General features: G+C 37.4%; 1 protein-coding gene across 2 annotated transcripts; it reads right to left on the minus strand.

Moving 5' to 3' along the window:
• Positions 1-15,391: 15,391 nt before the first annotated feature.
• On the minus strand, positions 15,392-18,209 carry LOC143570836 (vicilin-like seed storage protein At4g36700). Of its 2 annotated transcripts, XM_077056386.1 has the most exons (6): positions 18,076-18,209; positions 17,486-17,673; positions 17,336-17,419; positions 16,950-17,249; positions 15,594-16,864; positions 15,392-15,542 (listed from the first exon to the last, which is right to left on the minus strand). In XM_077056386.1, exons 1-6 carry the CDS (start codon positions 18,140-18,142, stop codon positions 15,512-15,514), a joined length of 1,941 nt encoding a protein of 646 aa, XP_076912501.1. In that variant the 5' UTR covers positions 18,143-18,209; the 3' UTR covers positions 15,392-15,511. The 2 variants fall into 2 exon arrangements, with proteins under 2 accessions (XP_076912501.1, XP_076912497.1); XM_077056382.1 differs by having other exon boundaries at positions 15,392-16,864.
• Between the last annotated feature and the right edge of the window lie 1,163 nt (positions 18,210-19,372).

The following is a 19,372-nucleotide window of genomic DNA, read 5'->3' on the forward strand; positions in this document are numbered from 1 at the left end:
TACTTATGGGATCTAAAGATCAGACTCCTGTATTAATTCAGAATCTTATCACGAAGAGAGAATCACTTTACAAACTGAAAGTGAGATGAATTCGTAGTGATAATGGTACTGAATTTAGGAATAATGTATTGGATTTCTTCTGCATTCAGAAAGGTATTCATCGTGAATTAAGTGCACTGTATGTTCCTCAACAAAATGGTGTTTCTGAAAGAAAGAATCGTACGTTGATCGAAGCTGCGAGAACAATGCTTGCTGATTCTAAGCTTCCAGTTTAGTTTTGGAATGAAGCTGTGAATACAGCGTGCTACACGTTGAATCGTGTACTAACAGTAAAGAAGTTTAAGAAGACAAGTTACGAACTTCTGAATCATCGTAAACTGAATTTAAAGTACTTAGAACCATTTGGGTGTCCTTGTACTATTTTGAAGAGAGATGCCGGTAAATTTGAAGAAAAGGCATTTGAGGGTTATTTCTTGGGATACAATTCTCCGAAGAAGCGAATCTTCAATATTTATTCGGGTTGTGTGGAAGAGTGGTACCATGTTGATTGTCAAAGCTATACCACTCCACCTACAGGGAAGGGTCCCGATTGATGTTTGATTACGATGGTTTATTTAATTCGTTTACGCCAACAGTTGAAGAAATATCTGAAGATTTTATTCGATCTTATTTGGAAGAACAATGTCTTCCAATTCCTAGTTCTTCGTCTATTGATGTGGATGACTCTTCTAACGTATCAGAGACATCGAATGATATTTCTGAGTCTTCCGATGAAGCTGATTTTGTTGATTCATCGTCAGGTCCATTAGAGGAAGCTACAGACACAAAGAGCCTATTCTAATTGATGATGACTCTCCAACTGTCTCTTTAGACACAGCAGAGGAAAATATTACCAATCTTGGTGATAACGTATCTGTACCTACTAATCCTTCTTTAAGGATTCATGTTAATAATCCACAGGAACAGATAATTGGTGATGTGCACGACGGGGTTCGTACAAGACACCAATTAGCTAATGTATGTGATGATCAAGTTGAGTGTAACTTATCTCCTACTAAGGATTCGATAATGTGTGCTTATGCGGATTTGCAGTCTTCGGGTATCCTTAGTATTGCACAATACACCTGCTTTTTTATCACAGATTGAACCGACAAGTGTCACGATGGCCCTCAAGGAACCACTTGGGTGGAGGCAATGCAGGAGGAGCTGCAACAGTTTATTCGTCTGGGTGTATGTGACTTAATTGATAAACCCGACCGTGTGAAAAAGGCAATTCCGACTAAATGGGTTTTTAAGTGCAAAAAGGATGACCGTAGGTTAATCGTGAGAAATAAGGCATGATTGGTTGTTCTTGGTTACGATTAACAAGAAGGCATAGATTACACTGAAGTATATGCTCCTGTGGCACGACTGGAGGCTATACGTATTTTTCTTGCCTATGCAGCCTATAAAAATTTCAAGGTTTATCAAATTGATGTGAAATTGGCGTTCTTAAACGGAGCTATTCATGAAGAAGTCTACGTGAAGCAGCCTCCCGGTTTCGAGGATCCAGACTTTCCAGAGCGTGTTTATCGATTAAACAAGGCTCTTTATGGTTTACATCAGGCCCTGAGAGCCTGGTACAGCACGCTGGCTAACCATCTTATTGAAAGTGGATTCATGAGGGGAACTGTGGATTGTACTTTATTTTATAAGAACGTGGGTGATGATCTGCTCCTCGTCCAAATGTATGTGGACTACATAATTTTCGGTTCGACGACGACAGCCTGTGCAAAGATTTCGGGAAGACGATGCAAACCAAATTCGAGATGAGCTCGATGGGAGAGATGAACTTTTTCTTAGGATTGCAAGTTCACCAGTCTGATTCTGGGATCTTTATCCATCAGAACAAATACGTGAACGATGTCTTGAGCCGATTCAAGATATCCGATGGCAAAATTCCTTCGACACCTCTTACAATTTATCACCGGATGAATTGGAGGATACCGTAGATCCAACCCTATATAGAGCTATGATCAGATCTCTTATGTACTTAACTGCATCTCGACCTGATATCATGTTTGCTGTTTGTTTGTGTGCCAGGTACCAATCGAGTCCCCGAGTGACTCATCTGGTGGCAGTAAAGCGTATCTTACATTATCTGAGGGGAAATCCAGACATCGGGTTGTGGTACCCAAAGATGATAAGTTTGATCTCACCGCTTTTACTTATTCGGACTATGGAGGATGCAAGATCAATTTCAAGTCTACAACAAAGGGTTGTCAGTTCTTAGGAAACCGGCTTGTTTCCTGGCAGTGTAAGAAGCAGACAACGGTCTCAACTTCTACAGCCGAAGCAGAGTATGTGGCGGCCGCGAGTTGCTGTTCACAAGTTCTCTGGATCCAGCAACACTTGCGGGATTACGGTTTGAAGTTTCTTACTACTCCTATCTTTATTGACAATTCGGCCGCTATATCTATCACCAAAAACCCGGTTCTCTATTCGAAAACCAAACACATTGAAATCCGTTATCACTTTATACGTGATTGTTTTGAAAAGAAGTTAATTTTAATTGATAAAATACACACGGATTTTCAAAAGGATGACCTTTATACCAAAGCGTTTGACAAAACACGTTTTCAATATTTGCTAGGTATAAACGGTTTAAAAACTTTGAAAGATATTCGAAAGCTTGGTTAAATCACTTTCTATTTGTTTTTAGTCCAATTTTTTTTGTTTTGTTGTTTTTAGTGGGAGAAAATATAAAATCCAAAAATATTGTGTTTTCAGTTTGTACAGAGAAAAAAAAAAACTCCAAAAACATTCAAATATTGAAAAATCTAAAAACAATGAAAAATGCTCCTCAAAATGAGTTTTGAAGCGAAAAGGAAAAATGATAGTACATTGGTCATTTGCTCCTGAGTCCAGTAAAAAGTAAGTAATAAAAGACTATGTGCTTAATTGCATTGATGTATTGGTAGGTCTTTTGACAAACAAGTATAGGCTAGTAAGTGATATAAACTTAAATTGCTGAATAAAAAGGGATATTGGTTCTATAAAAGGTCTTGATGATGATGGCAGAAATGTAATAAACCGGTCATACTCAAGCCTTCTAATCAATTTGAAAACAATTTTAACAAAAAGTATCTAGTTGGTGGTTAACGCTTCAACGATGTATGGTCTTGTGGCCTTAAATTCTGTATTGATGGGATGCTTTAATGTTCCGAATTTCATTGGGTCTTTATGCGGATTTACATATGGTATTCATTTCGATGAATATTAAAAATGCTTGTAAAAGCGAACCCGCAGTATAACTGCTTAAGTCTCTAAACTTGATCGCAAAAAGTACTTTGTGTACAAAAATGAATTACATACTTGATCAAACGACGCTGTGAGTCATACATTGTCCCCTTTCTCGCGTCTCATTACCATTAAGAAACGGATCACAAGGGACACAATGTCTGTAAACTGACAGATGAAATCGTGCATACTCATCCATGAGAACGGAACTTAGGGTATTGCTTGATAACGGGGGTATATCTTGTAGTGGTGATTACGGACTATGATCACTTAAAATCATCATTTTTCATAAAATTGGTTCTAAGGTTTAAGTCAAGTTGGGGTGATTTGGATAAAATCAAACTACGCTTGAATCAAGATTTGAACTAAGTCTATCCGATGATTGTGCTTAATTGAACCAATTAAAAATATCACTGAAAGTTCTGAAAAATTTGTTCGAAGATTTAAGTGGACAACAATACCAATAATTGACTTAACACAAGTCATAATAAAAACTGAAAATAAAACTGTGATGGATGAAATTTTGGTCAATATGATTCCCTGCTCGACTCACAAAAATATGTACTACTTTATTAGTATAGTTTTATTGTATTACGTTGTTTGTTAGTTGAAAAATCTTTCAAAAGTACAAAAAGATTTTAATTTTCTGCTTTATTTTTCAAAAGTACAAAAAGATTTTAAGTTTTACCCCGAATATTTAAGTTAATCGTGCTTAATGTAACTGTCAATTGTTATTAATTGATTTTTAACGTAAAAATAAGTTTAAGTTAAACCTAACCGATCCTTGGTTGATCGGGTATTTTTAATGTATGAAATTAAACCCTAATTGGATTTAGTTGAGTATTTAATTCATTGATTAAAACCCTAATTGGTTTTAATGATTATTTAATTCCTTAAATAAAATTTTTATCTCATTCGCTAAGGAGTTTGGTGATTCGTTAAACAGTTTAACGAATGTAAAGCCTTTCGTTATTTAAAACATAACGAATGAGATTCTCATTCATTATCAAGACACATGCTTCCGTTGTGTATAACGAATGGAAGACATTAGTTTAAACATTTAACGAATGGAATGATTTTTAATGTATTATTCGTTCAGAATTTAACGAATGACTCTATCATTCATTATACAGTTTAACGAATAAGAGAGTTAATGTAATATTCGTTACAAATTTAACGAATATGAATCCTATTCGTTTAAAAATTTGAACGAATCAGGTTTTTAATTTAACGAATGAGGCCATTCGTTAGTTCAAAATTTGAATGAATGACCTCGTAAATCATGAAATCATTCAGGTTTATAATCCCAAGGATAGACGAATGGTCTTCGCCTGTTCCTATTTCACCATCAACCTTAAAAGAACTCTTGCAAAATTTTTCAAAAATCTACTGCCTATTTGTTATCACAATCGATTAATATCTTCGTATTCAACAGGTAATGGCGAGTTCAACCATATGAGATTCATAGAGATTCATCGGTGGCTTAAGGGTTAACTGATTAATAGAAACTTGAACATTAATCGAATAGTTAACAACCTATAACATTCTTAATTTAATCAACATTAGAATTAATAATCGGTGTGTTAGTGCATTAAACAGATTTCCGAACATGATTGATCAAGTTAATTGTGAAAGGTGTTATTGAAATTAAGGGGTTAATCAATGGAAATCGTCGTCTTTGACTGCAATCATAGTCAAAATTAAATGTGTATTTGACTCCTGATTAGTCAAATAGATTTATTAAGTCCAATTCGTTATTAGTTTAACGAATGATGGACAGATTCGCTAAGATGATAACGATTGACCATATGATTCGTTAAGACATGACGAATGACTATCTGTTTTGCTAAGGTAGCGATTGGACAGCCAACTTGATAACGAATTAGTGTAACAAATCAGAATTGATTCGTTAAAGTAATACACATTGATTCGTTATGATAACGAATGACTTAACGTATAAATTTGATTCGTTATTTTTAACGAATGTAAAACATTAATTGTATAACGAATGACTCATTCATATAAGGTAACGAATGAGATGCTTATTCGTTAATCAGTATTACTTTTATGAATATTTTACTAATATTTATTATTGTTTTAACAGTAATGGCAGACGAGAATATTCAAAACTCTGTTCCCGAGCAACACCAGCCGATAATCCAGTACCTGTACAAGCTCCTGTGATGCTATCATGGAACAAAAGCCACAACATTTGTCCCTATCTTGATCCGAACTTTGAAGATTCTCCGATATTGGGGGGTATGATTAGTTTCTTGACACGCTCAAGAATTTACAAGGCCATCTCGACTCGTACGGTTGTATATCAGAAGATTATTCGAGCATTCTGGAATACTACTAGATTCAACGAGGCAGAAAATCAAATTGAGGCAGTAATTCAAGATAAAAGAGTTGTTATTGATGTTGAGGTAATTCGAGATTCGTTGGGATTCCGTGATTCTGTTGACGATAGATGCAAGTTTGATAGAGAATTGATTCGAGGGTTGTTTGGACGAGTAAGTATAACGGGGATTTGGGCAGATCTATGTATAACAAAGCAAACTTGTGTGAACAATACAAGTACTTGCTTCACGTGTTGATTCATTATCTCGATGGACGTAAGGGTGGATTCAACGAGTGCTGAGTAATGCTCTAATCAGCTTTTGTTGCCCTTGTCTTGAATAAACCATTCAACTTCTCGGAATTGGTTTATTATCATCTGAAAGAGAACATTTCGAGCTGTCATAAGTTTTTAATGTATCCTAGATTTCTGCAAATTATGATCAATGATCTGGTGCCGGATTTGGATAAAAATCAAAGCGATGTGATGAAACTTGATCATATTAATGAAGAGACAATGAGACGCTTGAGATCTTACCGTGGTCAAAGTCTTCAAGATAGACCGAAGTTTAAGCGATTGATCGGTCATATCGCTAATATTGATTATGTTGCACCACCTAATAATCGTTGGGCTCATGAGGATTCCGATTCTGAACGAGAAGGTGGTGATGGTGGTAATGGTGGAGATGATGGTGGTGATGGTGGTCCAGGACCACAAGCTAAATTAACTTATGCTCAGCAACGTAAACGTAAAGGCAAAGAACCGATGGTGGAAAAGGGGGACAAACCCAAGAAGCAATGGGTTAGATGAGGTTTGGGTATAGAGATACCTAGTTAACCGTTTGTGCCTTCTACTACTGTTTCTGCTCCAGTTATTCCTGCTTCTGCTTCTCCAGTGCCTCAGAATATTCCAAGATCTCCTATTCCTACTCCAGTTCCAGATTTTCCTCGTTCTCCGAAGCCTGTACAAATGCCTACCTCTCCAATGCCTCCGACTATGACCTTGGTTACTACTGTGAGGTCTGATCCTTATTTTGGAGACGTATTACAAACAGTGTTGGCTCGTATGCCTATGTCATAGCCTACTACTCCAGAGACTCTTGTTACACCTACACAGTTACCGAGACCTGAGCATTCATTTATGACATTTACTCGTCCTCAGGGTCCCTTGCAACTAGTTCATCCTAACCTTTTTGGTATGAATATTCAAACTCAGTGGTTTCATATGATGAATCTATTGCACCTTCAACAGACTCAAATGCAAGCTGACAGAGCTGCCCATGAGCTAGCGCAAATGAATTTGTTACGACATATTCAGTTTACTCAACGAGAAAACAAGGAACTTAGAGCCCTTGTTGCTGCTCAGGGGGAGAGATTGGACAAACAATATGAAAGCATCCTCCAGCTCACTTGTAAAGATGATGAGTTGAAGAAATTAAAGAATGATGAGGATGATCAGGATGGTACGGGAGGTGTAGATCAACAACCGGGCGGTGGTTCTGCACCGTCGGCAGATAATAAGACTGATTCGGGTACTGGTGGTCGGTCTGAAGCAAGTAATCTACAGATTGTTCCATACAAGGATTACACAAGAGCCAAACCAATTGATGTTATTCAGGCTAATATGCTTCTGTTTGTGGGTATGGATGGGATTGTGTACGGTATGGTAAATGCAGATGAGATCGAAGAAGGCGAATTTGTTGATCATTCATTAACAAAAGAACAAATAGCCTTGCTTCTGGATCTAAACGAAGAAGAGGTGGAGGAGTTGGGTAAGAGTGTGGATGTAGATATTGAGATTGAAGAAAGTACGAATATAGGTATTCCTCGTGGGAATGTACCTGATTATGATGAGGTGGAAGTAGAGGACGTTACTGTTGAAGAGTATCCAGAGTTCTACACCGATAACAACAACAACGATTCAGGTATTCCTTTCTTCACTACAAACATTTTGACGCAACAAAAAGAGAGAGAAAGATGGAATAAAGCTGCTGAATCAAGTCACGTCTCGGCGACTGAGAAAAAGCGTAAACGTGTTTTGGATGGTATGTTCAAGCATAACGTAACAAAGATGAACAAGATGATCGAGACCTTTCGTTATCATGAACGGGAGGAAGTCAAATTGGCAACGGGTCGAGCATCGGCATACCAAATGAAAAAGTACAAGCCAGCGAAAGACGTGAAGGGTGATTTGATAGCATGGCAATTTGATTATGAGCTTAAAGTATTATCATAAAGTGGGATCATGGTATTTATTACTTCCAACGCCCACACGATATTTTATCTATGCCAAGGTGGGATGTTAGAACACTAGCCAACAGACCGTTCGTGAATCGAGGAGATGATCAGTGGGCTGGGTGGTTCTATACTCGTTCATTACATGAAACCCGTTATGGTTTCCAGTTCTTCAAGCCGCAAGTGCCAACTCACAAGTACATTGATGAGATTGATCCTCGCACGGGTTGGAGAAAGATGATTCTGCAAGTGAAGCCGCCAAAGACACTGAAGAGAGCTCCAATGAAGACATTCCATCAGAGTCCATTCACCTCGTTTAATTATTGGTATTATAACAATCATACAGGTGAAGCGGTTATTGTATATGGATCTGGGTCAAACACGAAGACCATACGTGTTATTGATCCAATGTGGTTGGTTAACTTATCTGAGTCTGATAACGATGCCTTATTTACAAGTTAGATCAGATTTGCTAACGTATGTGACTATGAACTTGCTATGCAATTCCAGAAAGTGGTTCGTGTCTGTTATGCATACAAGATTCACAGTTGTGTGGACTGGAAGACAAAGATGTTCCAGAGATGAAGATAAAGAGCTCGAGACGAGGGGTAGTTTGTTAATACATGTTTTGTACGTCTCGGTCTTTATCAGGGCATTAATGTAATAGTTTAGTATTATAGGGCTTCTAATTTAAAATGCCATTCGCTCTATTGTAAGTTAAATTCGTTACCCCGTAACGAATGTAACACATTCGTATTAAATGTAAGCTCATTCGTTAACCTTGTTTAACGAATGAGATAACGAATGAGGGCTATTCGTTATGTTTAAAGTGTATTAACGAATGAAATGTTCATTCGTATATGTTAATGTAACGAATGACACATTCGTTAAGTGTTAACTTAACGAATGTAGTCATCCCCTATATATACCCTGTAATGTATTCATTAATGTAACAGTTCTGATTATCCGATTTCCCTCTCGTTACTCTGCCAAAATATCCTCTCAATACACACACTTCACACACCTAAAGTAATACTGTCTAATCGTATTCATACATAACGAATGCATAGTTGTAATCACAAGATCTAGATCCACATCATGCTCTTTCAAGGGTGCCTTACGGTAAAGTTTCGGTGTGCTATGGTGGGAAAGGTGTACGACAAAGGTGGTAAGGTGGTGGCGGGTTGGCTATAGTGAAATTACGGGTCCGTTACGGCGTACTTTCGAGGGCGCTACAGTGGAGATGGTGTATGGTGAATGTGGTGGAGGTGGCGAAGAGGAGTTTATGGTGGTACCATTTCTGCCATGCGGGATTAGAAGGGTGATGGTGGTGACGGGCAGTTAGTCGTGATGTTACTGTGGTGTTACAACATCCATGAAGAAAGGTGGTAGGAGATGGAAGGTATGTTGTTGTTGATGGAGGTGGAGTTGAGTGGTGAAGGTGATAACGAAACCGAAGTGATCGAAAAATACGTTTAAGGAATCCGAACGTTTGAACTTCTCGAACTATAAATAAATACGGGAAGTTTAAAGACTAACTAACGGGATAATATGTTGATAAGTTATGTTGAATGTTTGAGATTATTTTACTAATTTTACACTCCTTGATTATTATATTATTATTTATGGTTTAACGGTCACTTGATTATCATTATTTATGGTTTAACGAACACTTGATTATTATTATGATATAATTGTTTTAGTGGAAGAGATACGGAGCTTACACGTTCGAAAGGCTTGTCCTAATGTTTATGAAATCAACATGATTTAACGATATTATGTTTCTTATTTGCGAATGATTTTTATTCACGGTTTTACGAAGACGAAAGTTTAGGTTTTAAGTGAAAAAGACGAAATATATTATATATTTTTTTTATAAAATTTTTATTTAGTTTATAACATTTTATTTTGATTTTTAAATGATTAAGAATAATTATATTAATAAACTTATACTACAATATTAATAAACTTATACTACAAGAAAAAGAAAAAAAATGGGGCCTGACGCGGGTTTCGAACCCGGGTCTCTACGTTAAAAACTTAGAGTGCTAACCAGTTGATCTAGGGATGATATAAGTTATAAGCATAGGTTTAATATTATATATATATATTAATTTTTTAGGTAATAATACTTATAACCTAAACAATAACAAAACTAAATGACCCGGGTTTCGAACCCGGTTATAGCGTGTAACAAGACCATAGTTTAACCACCCAACCATTAATGATTTTCGTTTATAAGTGGAAAACAGTTTCTTAGGCTATATGCAGTGGTTTTAACTAAATGTTTAGTTAAAATGCCATCTAGACACCATGTAAGCAAAAATACATTTGCTAAAGCCCCGTTTAAATCAAATTTAGTGGCTCTAACTAATTGCATTTATTACTCAAACATTTGTTATTTACTTATACTTTATTATTCAATAAACATAATAACTTAAATAATAAAAACCACACAATAAAATTATTAGAGCTTTTTAATAAAATAAAAATTGCAAGCACCTAGGAATACAAAATTAATAGAAGAAATAAAAAAAGATGCTGGAACATTTTAAAAAAAACGACAACTTGTTGTCATGATATTTGTCCAAAATTTCATTTTTTCTTTATTCAAAGATATCACGATCTTCGGGTGGCATGTGAGATGTCTTTCAAGAAAAACAAAATCAATATTGATTTTATCGTTCATTTCTAAACTCGAGTAAATGGTCAATTTTATAATCCAAATCCAAAGCTTCCACATAATGTTTGGTCGTGCTCAACTAAAAGGTTTATCCCATTCAATCAACTTTGATTAGCACCTCACACACCTCCCTCAAAGATAAATTGTTGAGTAGCTATATATTTTTTTTATAAATTATGAGCAAATTAATAATAATAAATTATTGAAGCTTTGAGTGTGATTATATTATTTACAAAAGATCTAGTAGAAACTGACTTTTTGAACCAAAACAATTTTAATATGTTACTCAACTCCCAGCCAACGGTCACATAGCCTCATTCTCATCCCACTAGCGCCGTTATGGCCACGGTGGACTATTGTGATGGCGCCATATTAAATGCATGCGTAGTGGATCTTAACTATCAAATGGCAGCCACCTCAGCATGAGATAGTGCCCCTCACCATCCACTACTTCTATTCTTATATAGTTCATCTTCTTTAATTGAAACCCTAGACTTTCAATTGGAGAAATTGGTTCCATGAACGATGGATTAAGCTTAGGGGTTATGGTTATCGCATCTAAATCGGTATTAAACATGTATCAATTACCTGGAATTTTATTGGGTTGGCCGAGAACCAGTTTGTCAGAAAAAAACAGGACTTCAAGCTCGGGATTATAATTACTTAGAGAGAAAGAGAACGAGGGAGAGGAATGAACGAGTTGGATAGAAGGTCTAGCCCCTAGCAATTTGCAACGGATGGTTTAATCTTCGAGTTAATTTCAGAGATGAAAGTCCGGCGGGTCATAAGGCGATTATGGCGGATTAGCGGTTAATTATTCGTAATTAATATATTGATTCTACTATAGTATTAACGGTTAAAGGAGTTTTTATAATTTAAAAGAGTAATTAACGAGGTTAATTGTCTAATCGGAATTTTTCCGTTGCTGGAATCCGGCGGCCGGAGTTGGGTCGGAAAAACGAGGAAGCCAGGGGGGTTGGGATTTAATTAATATATTTTAAAATATTTACATATTCAGCCCCTGAAGTATCACGATCCTTTTAATCAAACTTAAATATAACTTACAAGAATAGCCCTTGAAATATTAAATGGTGTTAAATCAGAATTAAATAGTTAAATTTACAGTTTAGCCCTTGAAATTTAAGAATATTAGGATTTATGATTTATCATTAAGAGTTTTGGCTAGTTACGCATTTAACCCGAAAGTTGATTAACGATAAAGTTCGAGATTTTATGAACGAATCAATGAAGTAATAGTCGAACGGACATTGATCATAAAACATCGGGAATATTATATTAATAGTAGATGATGAACAAAAGTACATTGAACGATAAACCGAGTCGGAAAACATTGTCGAGCTTCAAACGAATCTAGTGAATATAACATATACATCTATATATAAATACTTCAAAACAAAAATCTGAAAATTCAAAACGGGTCGGGTTTTCGGGTTTGAAAAGTAACGAATGTTACATCTTTCAACTAAGGCATGAAACTGCTTAAACACATCAAAGTGAGAGCAAACACTTAAACCTTTCAACCAACGTTCTGTTCATCCGTTTTGCTAAACCATTCAACTGTGGTGTTTTGGAGGTGGCCTTTGATGTCGAATACCTTTATCTCTACAATAAGCATTAAAAGGACCAATGTACTCACCTCCATTGTCCGTTCGAATACACTTGAGCTTCTTCCTAGTTTGTTTTTCAACTAAGGCATGAAACTGCTTAAACACATCAAACACTTGATCTTTAGACTTCAAAGTATAAACCCATACCTTCCTCGAATGATCATTAATAAATGTGACAAAATATAAGCAGCTCCCAAGTGTTCTAGTCTTCATAGGCCACATACATCTGAATGCACCAAGTCAAGTATACTTTCTTTTCTATAAGGCGAATGACTATGAAAAGAAACTTTCTTTTGCTTACCATTAATACAATGAGAACACTTCTTCAAATGAACATTTTTCTCACCGGACAAGACATCTTTCTTCAATAAAATAGACATACCTTTTTCACTCATATGAGCAAGTCCCTTGTGCCACATATCGATTACATCATAACTCGTCAATGAATGAACCGAGTCTCTGGAAATATTTGAATGTGTCATGTATAACTTTGAAGTTCTTTTACCTCTTGTCACGATCAACAAGCCACGAGTGAGCTTCCAAATTCCACCACCAAAGGTACTGTGGAAACCATCATCATCATCTAATGTGCCTGCGAAGATCAAAAAGTCTAATATCCGGAACATGTTTTACATTGTGTAAAACCAAATCCATCCCGATATCAAACTTCAAGCAAACATCCCCAACACCAGAAGTATAAGATGAATAAAAATCCCTTTGTGATGTCACATGAAAAGTAGCACCACTGTCAACAACCTAACTCGAATCATCACGTGCAATGTTCACCCTATCATAATCACAACAAATATGAAATTATTCGGTGGCAGTGTTAGTTTCAGAAGTACCTTCATCACCGTCGTCTTTCTTGTGGTTTTTCCTTTTTATTGTTGTAATTAGCCTTCTTGTTCTCCTTTTTTAATTGTCTACAATATTTTATTGTGTGCCCTTTTCTACCACAATGATAGCACTCAAATTCTTCAAACTTCCCATTAGACTTACTACGGTGCTTTGCTCTATTACTCGGACCTCTACTATGGCTTCTCCCCTACTTTCGGTAACTAAGGCATCTGAATGTGAAGAGGAACCTTGTGACTTTCTTCTCATCTCTTCATTTATAATACTACCTTTAGCCAATTCCATAGTAATAATACCATTTGCTGCGGAGTTGGACAACAATGTCCTAAAAGTCTTCCAAGAATCTGGTAACGTACCAAGAAGCCATAAACCTTGTATCTCATCTTCAAACTTAATACCCATACCTGCAAGCTGATTAATAACACCCTGAAAAGTATTCAAATGATCAGTAACAGGAGTTCTATCACGGTATTTCAAGTTTATCAACTATTTAATCAAGAACAACTTATTGTTCTCGGTCTTCCGAGTATAAACTCTTCAAGCTTGGTCCATAAAGTACAAGCATGAGTATCCCCGGTAATATGGTTTAAAACATTATCATCAACCCACTGCCGAATATACCCACAAACCTTTCTATGCAAAATATTCCATTCTTCAACAATTTTATTTTCAGGTTTATCAGTAGTGAACACAGACAAATAATAATCCTTTACATAAAGAAGGTCTTCCATCTTGCCTTTCCAAACATGATAATTAGAACCATTCAAATTCACCATCCTACTTGTATTAGCTTCCATCGTTCAAGCAAGTCTTCCTAAGTACAAGAGCCGAAGACCTGATACCACTCTGTTGGGAAAAACGACCACCTAGCCACTAACGGTAAATAAAAATGCGGAATTAATCTTCATTTGGCTAAACTTTTTCCCGACCCGAAGAGCCAATTAGGATACAAACAAATAGGTAATTTAAAAGTAACAAGGGACACAAAAATTTTAGCGTGGAAAACCTCTCAAGGCGAGAGTAAAAACCACAGGACTACTAGAGCCGCTTCAAATCCACTATCACCAATAATGAGTAATACAAAGTCTTCTCTAGGTAAAACTAGAGGCATACACAAAACATCATATACTTGGTACAAACTAACATCTAGTATATGGATCAAATACAAAAGAGTAAGAGGTAACACTAACGAGAAAATATCGGTCTTTGGAACGTCTCTTATCTTCAAAACACCAAAAGAAAGGAGCACACACAAAAAAAAAAAAACCTTCACTTTGTCTCTGCTTTAATTCTTTGACAATAGTGGAATACCCCAAAAACTCTGTTAATTTGTGTGATGTGCGGCTGAATACCTATACACCAAAAAACCCTTTTCTTTCCTTTTGTTTTACGTCAATAGTAGCCCACACCAAAAAAAAAAAAAAACCTTTCTTTGACAAAAGCCCAAACAAATAAAAAAGAACTAATTTTGATTCGTCTTCCGTGACATAAATAAATACACACATGTTCCTTTTTTTTTTCTTTTCATTTATTACTACATAATATTAATAGTAACATAGATCCCATTAAGGGTTTCTCATGAGCAAAAAATGCCACAACACAGTTAATCCACACTTTTGAGTAAACAATTATTCCTTTGTTTTTTATGGAACAACAATGCCAAGTAGCCAATGGTAACATCCAAAGTGGTCTCAATTCACAACCCACGGCCGCTGGATCAATTAGTGTTTGTATGCGAACAACTATTCCTTATTAAACACATTTATAATCCCAGACACCAGATACATGTCATTTTCTTCTAATTCATAAGTTGTCTTCTTTTATAAAGTAATAATCCCAGACCCGGAGAATCATGTCATTCTTTCTCTTATTGCTTGATTGTATCATCCCATAGGTTTCACATACAACATTTGGTCACATTCTGGTAATCTTTGGTTCAAATGGATTTTTCAGACAATTTTGTTGGATTGGGATTTGTAACTATTTAAGTATGTCAACGCAGTTACGTTTTTGTTTCTTAGTGCAACCAAATGAACAAACATACCAAATGAACAAACATATTTATTACAACCTGTGTACCCAGAATTAAGTCCTACTACTAGACAGTACAGCAGAAACAAATTATTCAACCCAAATCAGCCATCTCTTGCTCTTTCTTGATAGCAGCCTCTCCTTCACCTTGTGCTTGGTGTTGGTGAACCTCACTTCCCACGCCCCACCGTGTGGCCATATCTTCTTCATATCCTCTAGCCTCCTCTTGTTGTCTAGCGGCCTCTTCTATATGTTTCTGTCTCATAGCCGCCTCTTGTTGTCTAGCCACATCTTCTTCGTGTTTCCGCCTCATAGCCGCCTCTTGTTGTCTAGAGGCGGCCTCTTTTTGTTTCCGCCTCATAGCTGCCTCTTGCTGCCTAGAGGCCTCCTCTTCTTGGTGCCTCCTCATTTCCTCCTCTTGTTGTCGAGCGGCCTCAGCTTCTTGCTGCTGCTGTCTTCTAGCCTATTCATATTCTTGTCGTCGTCGTTGTTGTCTTCTAGCCTCCTCATATTGTCGAGCAGCCTCAGCTTGTTGTTGTTGTTGCCTTCTAGCCTCTTCTTGCTGTCTAGTGGCCTCTTTTTCTTGCTGCTTCCGAGCTGCCTCTTGTTGTCTAGCAGCCTCATCTTCTTGTTGCCGCCTTATGGTCTCCTCTTGTTTTCTGGCGGCAGCTTCTTGTTCTTGTTGCCTTCTGGCTGCGGCCTCTTGTTCTTGTTGTCTCCGGGCTGCAGCCTCTTCTTCTTGTTGCCTACGGGCCGCTTCTTCTTGTTCTTGCCTTTGTCTAGCCAATTCCTCCTCTTCCTGCCTTCTCCTTTCGGCTTTCTGTTCCTCTTCTTCCGCAGCCTCCTCTTCTTGATGTCTCCTCCTAGTGGCTGCCTCCTCTTCATGGTGTCTCCACCTTTCCGCTGCCTCCTCTTGCTGTCTGGCAGCCTCCTCTTCCTCTTGTCGCCTCTTGGCCTCTTCTTCTCTTCTTGCCACTTCTTCTTCCCTCTTTCGGGCTTCCTCCCGTTCTCTTTCCTCCGCCTCTTTCTGTCTAGCCGCCTCCTTTTCCTCCCATCGCCTCTTAGCCTCTTGTTCTTCCTGCTCCCTTTTCGCCGCTTCTTCCTCTCTCTTTCGGGCTTCTTCTTGCTCTCTTTCTGCCTCCTCTTGTTCTCTAGCAGCTTCCTCTTCCTCCTGATGCCTCCTAGCCTCTTGCTCCTCTTGTTCTCTTCTTGCAATTTCTTCTTCCCTTTTTCGGGCTTCCTCTTGCTCTCTTTTCGCCTCTTCTTCAGCCCTTTTTTGTGCCTCTGCTTGCTCTCTTCTTGCCTCTTCTTGTCGACTTGCTTCTTCTTCCGCTTCTCTCTCTTTTTCTTCCTCTTCTCTTACCTTAGCTTCCTCCGCTTTTTCCCGTTGAATTTCCTCTTCCATTAACCTTTCTTCTTCTTCTGCACATGAGGTGCATTCCAGAATAATGAGATTACTCTGAGCTGATGTCATTTCATCCACTGTTGTATTGCTCACACCCAAAGAAGCTGCCATCACCCCTTTATCCAATACCTGGAAAACTGACGCTGAACCAACCAAGTATTGTGGATGATTATTCTTTTGTGTAGTTGTGAATCCCAAGAAAATAAACGACCCATTATTAAAAGAGATCTGAGCCATCGGATGATATCTTGGCACTACAAACACATCACCTTCTTCAACTCTAAACCTCAAGTTTTTACACTCTGCTTCGTCTACAGTACTTGGACACACCACATGAACCATTCCACTTCCTTCCAAAACGACTGCAATCTCCGCTGTCATTGGGTTCCAATGCGGCCCCATCATCGCCCCCTAATGTCATCACAACATAATATCACTGTGTAAATAATTTCAAAATATGTGTGCTACAAAATATTAATTCTTGATGGTTACTAACCTTGGTAAGATTAACCAAGAAGATACCAAAATCAGAGTCCTTCAACGCATCCATTTGTTTGCTTGTAACAACAAGACTCCACCCATTGCAATTCTCGAAATCATGCTTCGCTTCTAGGATGTTAAACGCCTTTCCCTTTTTATTTTTGTTCACTTCAATCAAGCCGTTACCCATAAGCCCGAGGAAGGCTCTCATGCTCCTATAATGCATCTCGAACATTTCATTCGCGGCCGAGACTCCGTGCACAATCATTTGTTGTCGTCCGCCGCTTCTCAACTCCTGTAACACTACCTCGTTAACCTGAACAAGAAACATAACAGTTTAGGTTTAGCAAGTTGTTGATTTTTATGTATCTTTGTTGTCTTAATGTTTTTAACTTTTCTTACATTAAGTGCTGCTTGAAGGACTTTGTCATCAAACCCTAACAGCAAATCGCCAACTCTTGAATAGGGTCGAAACGATGATCCTTCCTGCATAGAAACATATATTTTGTAAGTGTGGTGGTTTTGAGTTGAGTTTGAAGTTTGAATACATACTCGCATCTCCTCCTTGCAGTCGGAGAAAATGGCGGTAATACGAAACTTCCGCCGTTCGGATTCTAAGTTGCTTTGTAAGTAGAAGAAAGATCCGGGGCGGAGCCGATAAACATCTCCGGTTCTCAAGTCTACTTGTCGAAGTTTTTTCTTATCTTTCTGGAGATCAACCCAATTCAACGTTCCACTTCCTGATAAAATGAACCGGTGTATTAGTTCAAACATAGAAGGGACCATAATGGTTACCTCTTTAAGCCTTAATAACATTTCTTAAATTTTTAAAAATGTGATATATTTGATTTTTTTTTATTGACATCCTTGTAATCGTGTTAAAAGGTGTGTTAAGACCAAAAAAAAAAAAAAAAAAGAGTTAGGTTTTAGGTTGTATTATCTAATTAAGCAAGTTAATAGCTTGATAAGCCAGTTAATTAGCTGGCCATTTTCTGGTTATTGGTTAACTTGGTTATTTAAATGTGCACACTTGTTTAATAAGTAGTCTTCTTTGGGTTAACTCGTATCACTAAATAAGTCGTGTTGGAGTAACTTGTTTAACTAGTAGTCTTCTTTCGATTAACTAGTTAACATATATGTACCTGACTTGACATAGAAAACCATGTCGGAATGAAGAAGCACAGGAACAAAAAGAGAGTTTGGTTCCATGGTAATGAACTGGAGATCATAGAATCCATCTTTACCATCACTCACTTTCACAACATGAATCTCACCGAACTCGGTCGAAACAGCAACCCACCGCTGATCTCGCATCACCACCGTCCCATGTGTTCTGGTCACCGGCACCGGAACACTGCCACCATCTTCCACCTTTCCACCACCATGCAAAGCTGCTGTTGATTCTGGGAAGAAAACACAAACAGATACGATAAATATAACCCTAACTGAAAGAGAATTATTGTTATTATTATTATTATTATTTGACATTGTTGATGAAATTTTGAGCTGGATGAGTGCGTGCTTCTGTGAAGAAGATGGTTACATTTATTATATGGAGTATGAGTTATGTGGCAGTCGGGTGTTGGACACGTGGATGATGGGTTGGGTACGTGGAGGGGATTGGTGTGAGGCATTGACTGTCTTTTTCTATCTTTATTTGCATGAGAAGTTATCAGAAACCATTCATGACCAAAGACATAAATGACAATTCAATTTGGATAATGTATATTTTACATTTTTACTTCTACAAGTTAAAGGGAGTCGTAATTTCTTATCTTTATTGAATGCATGATAATAATTATATTACAATAGCTCGCGTGTTATGCGGGTTTATTTAGATTTTTTTTAAAATATGATTTTGAATGTATAATTTTTATATTAATTTAATTAATTGTGCATTTTTTTAGCAATGCAATTGTGAATTTAATATTACATGTAAATTGGATTACATCGAAACAGAAGGCAAGCGAGCAACAAGCTGCGCCGCTACTCCTTTTTGAATCGTAAAACCCAATCTTTTAAAAACTATATTTGCTGATCTTGGAGTCATAACATTACTATGTATGACCCGCTGAACACGGGTAAGTAGCTTCACAGCTTCAGGCGCGAGGAAACCAAAAGTGTCAAAAGCAAAAGGAATAAATACATGTTGGCTGTCAAGACACGCCTTTTCATGTTTTGCCACCTTACCTGAAGCAGCTTTTAATGCGGCTTGACCGACTGCGAAACCACTACTCCCTAAGCCCACCAAAGGAGAAACCCCTGTTAAATCCACACACACGTGTTTCCCTCCTATCCATCCAAACACCAAAATGTCAGGCGGTCGAAGAGATGATCTTTCCTCCGACGGGTCAGTCAGGAAATTCACAGGTGCTTCTTTCTTAACAGAAATTCCAGCTCGCCTGAATATATCAAAGAGCACATCCCTAATCAGATCGT

This window comes from Bidens hawaiensis, unplaced genomic scaffold, assembly GCF_021521415.1.
Source record: "Bidens hawaiensis isolate Kalapana, Puna unplaced genomic scaffold, B.hawaiensis_p1.1 tig00001299_1, whole genome shotgun sequence".
NCBI lineage: Eukaryota > Viridiplantae > Streptophyta > Magnoliopsida > Asterales > Asteraceae > Bidens > Bidens hawaiensis.

Excerpts from the sequence above, each read along its gene's own strand:
- LOC143570836 (XM_077056382.1), bottom strand. The coding sequence starts at position 18,142 with ATGGAACCAAACTCTCTTTTTGTTCCTGTGCTTCTTCATTCCGACATG. Across the intron at positions 17,674-18,075 it reads GGTTTTCTATGTCAAGTCAG|GAAGTGGAACGTTGAATTGG; the intron begins GTACATATATGT and ends TCATTTTATCAG. Across the intron at positions 16,865-16,949 it reads TCTTGGTTAATCTTACCAAG|GGGGCGATGATGGGGCCGCA; the intron begins GTTAGTAACCAT and ends TGATGACATTAG.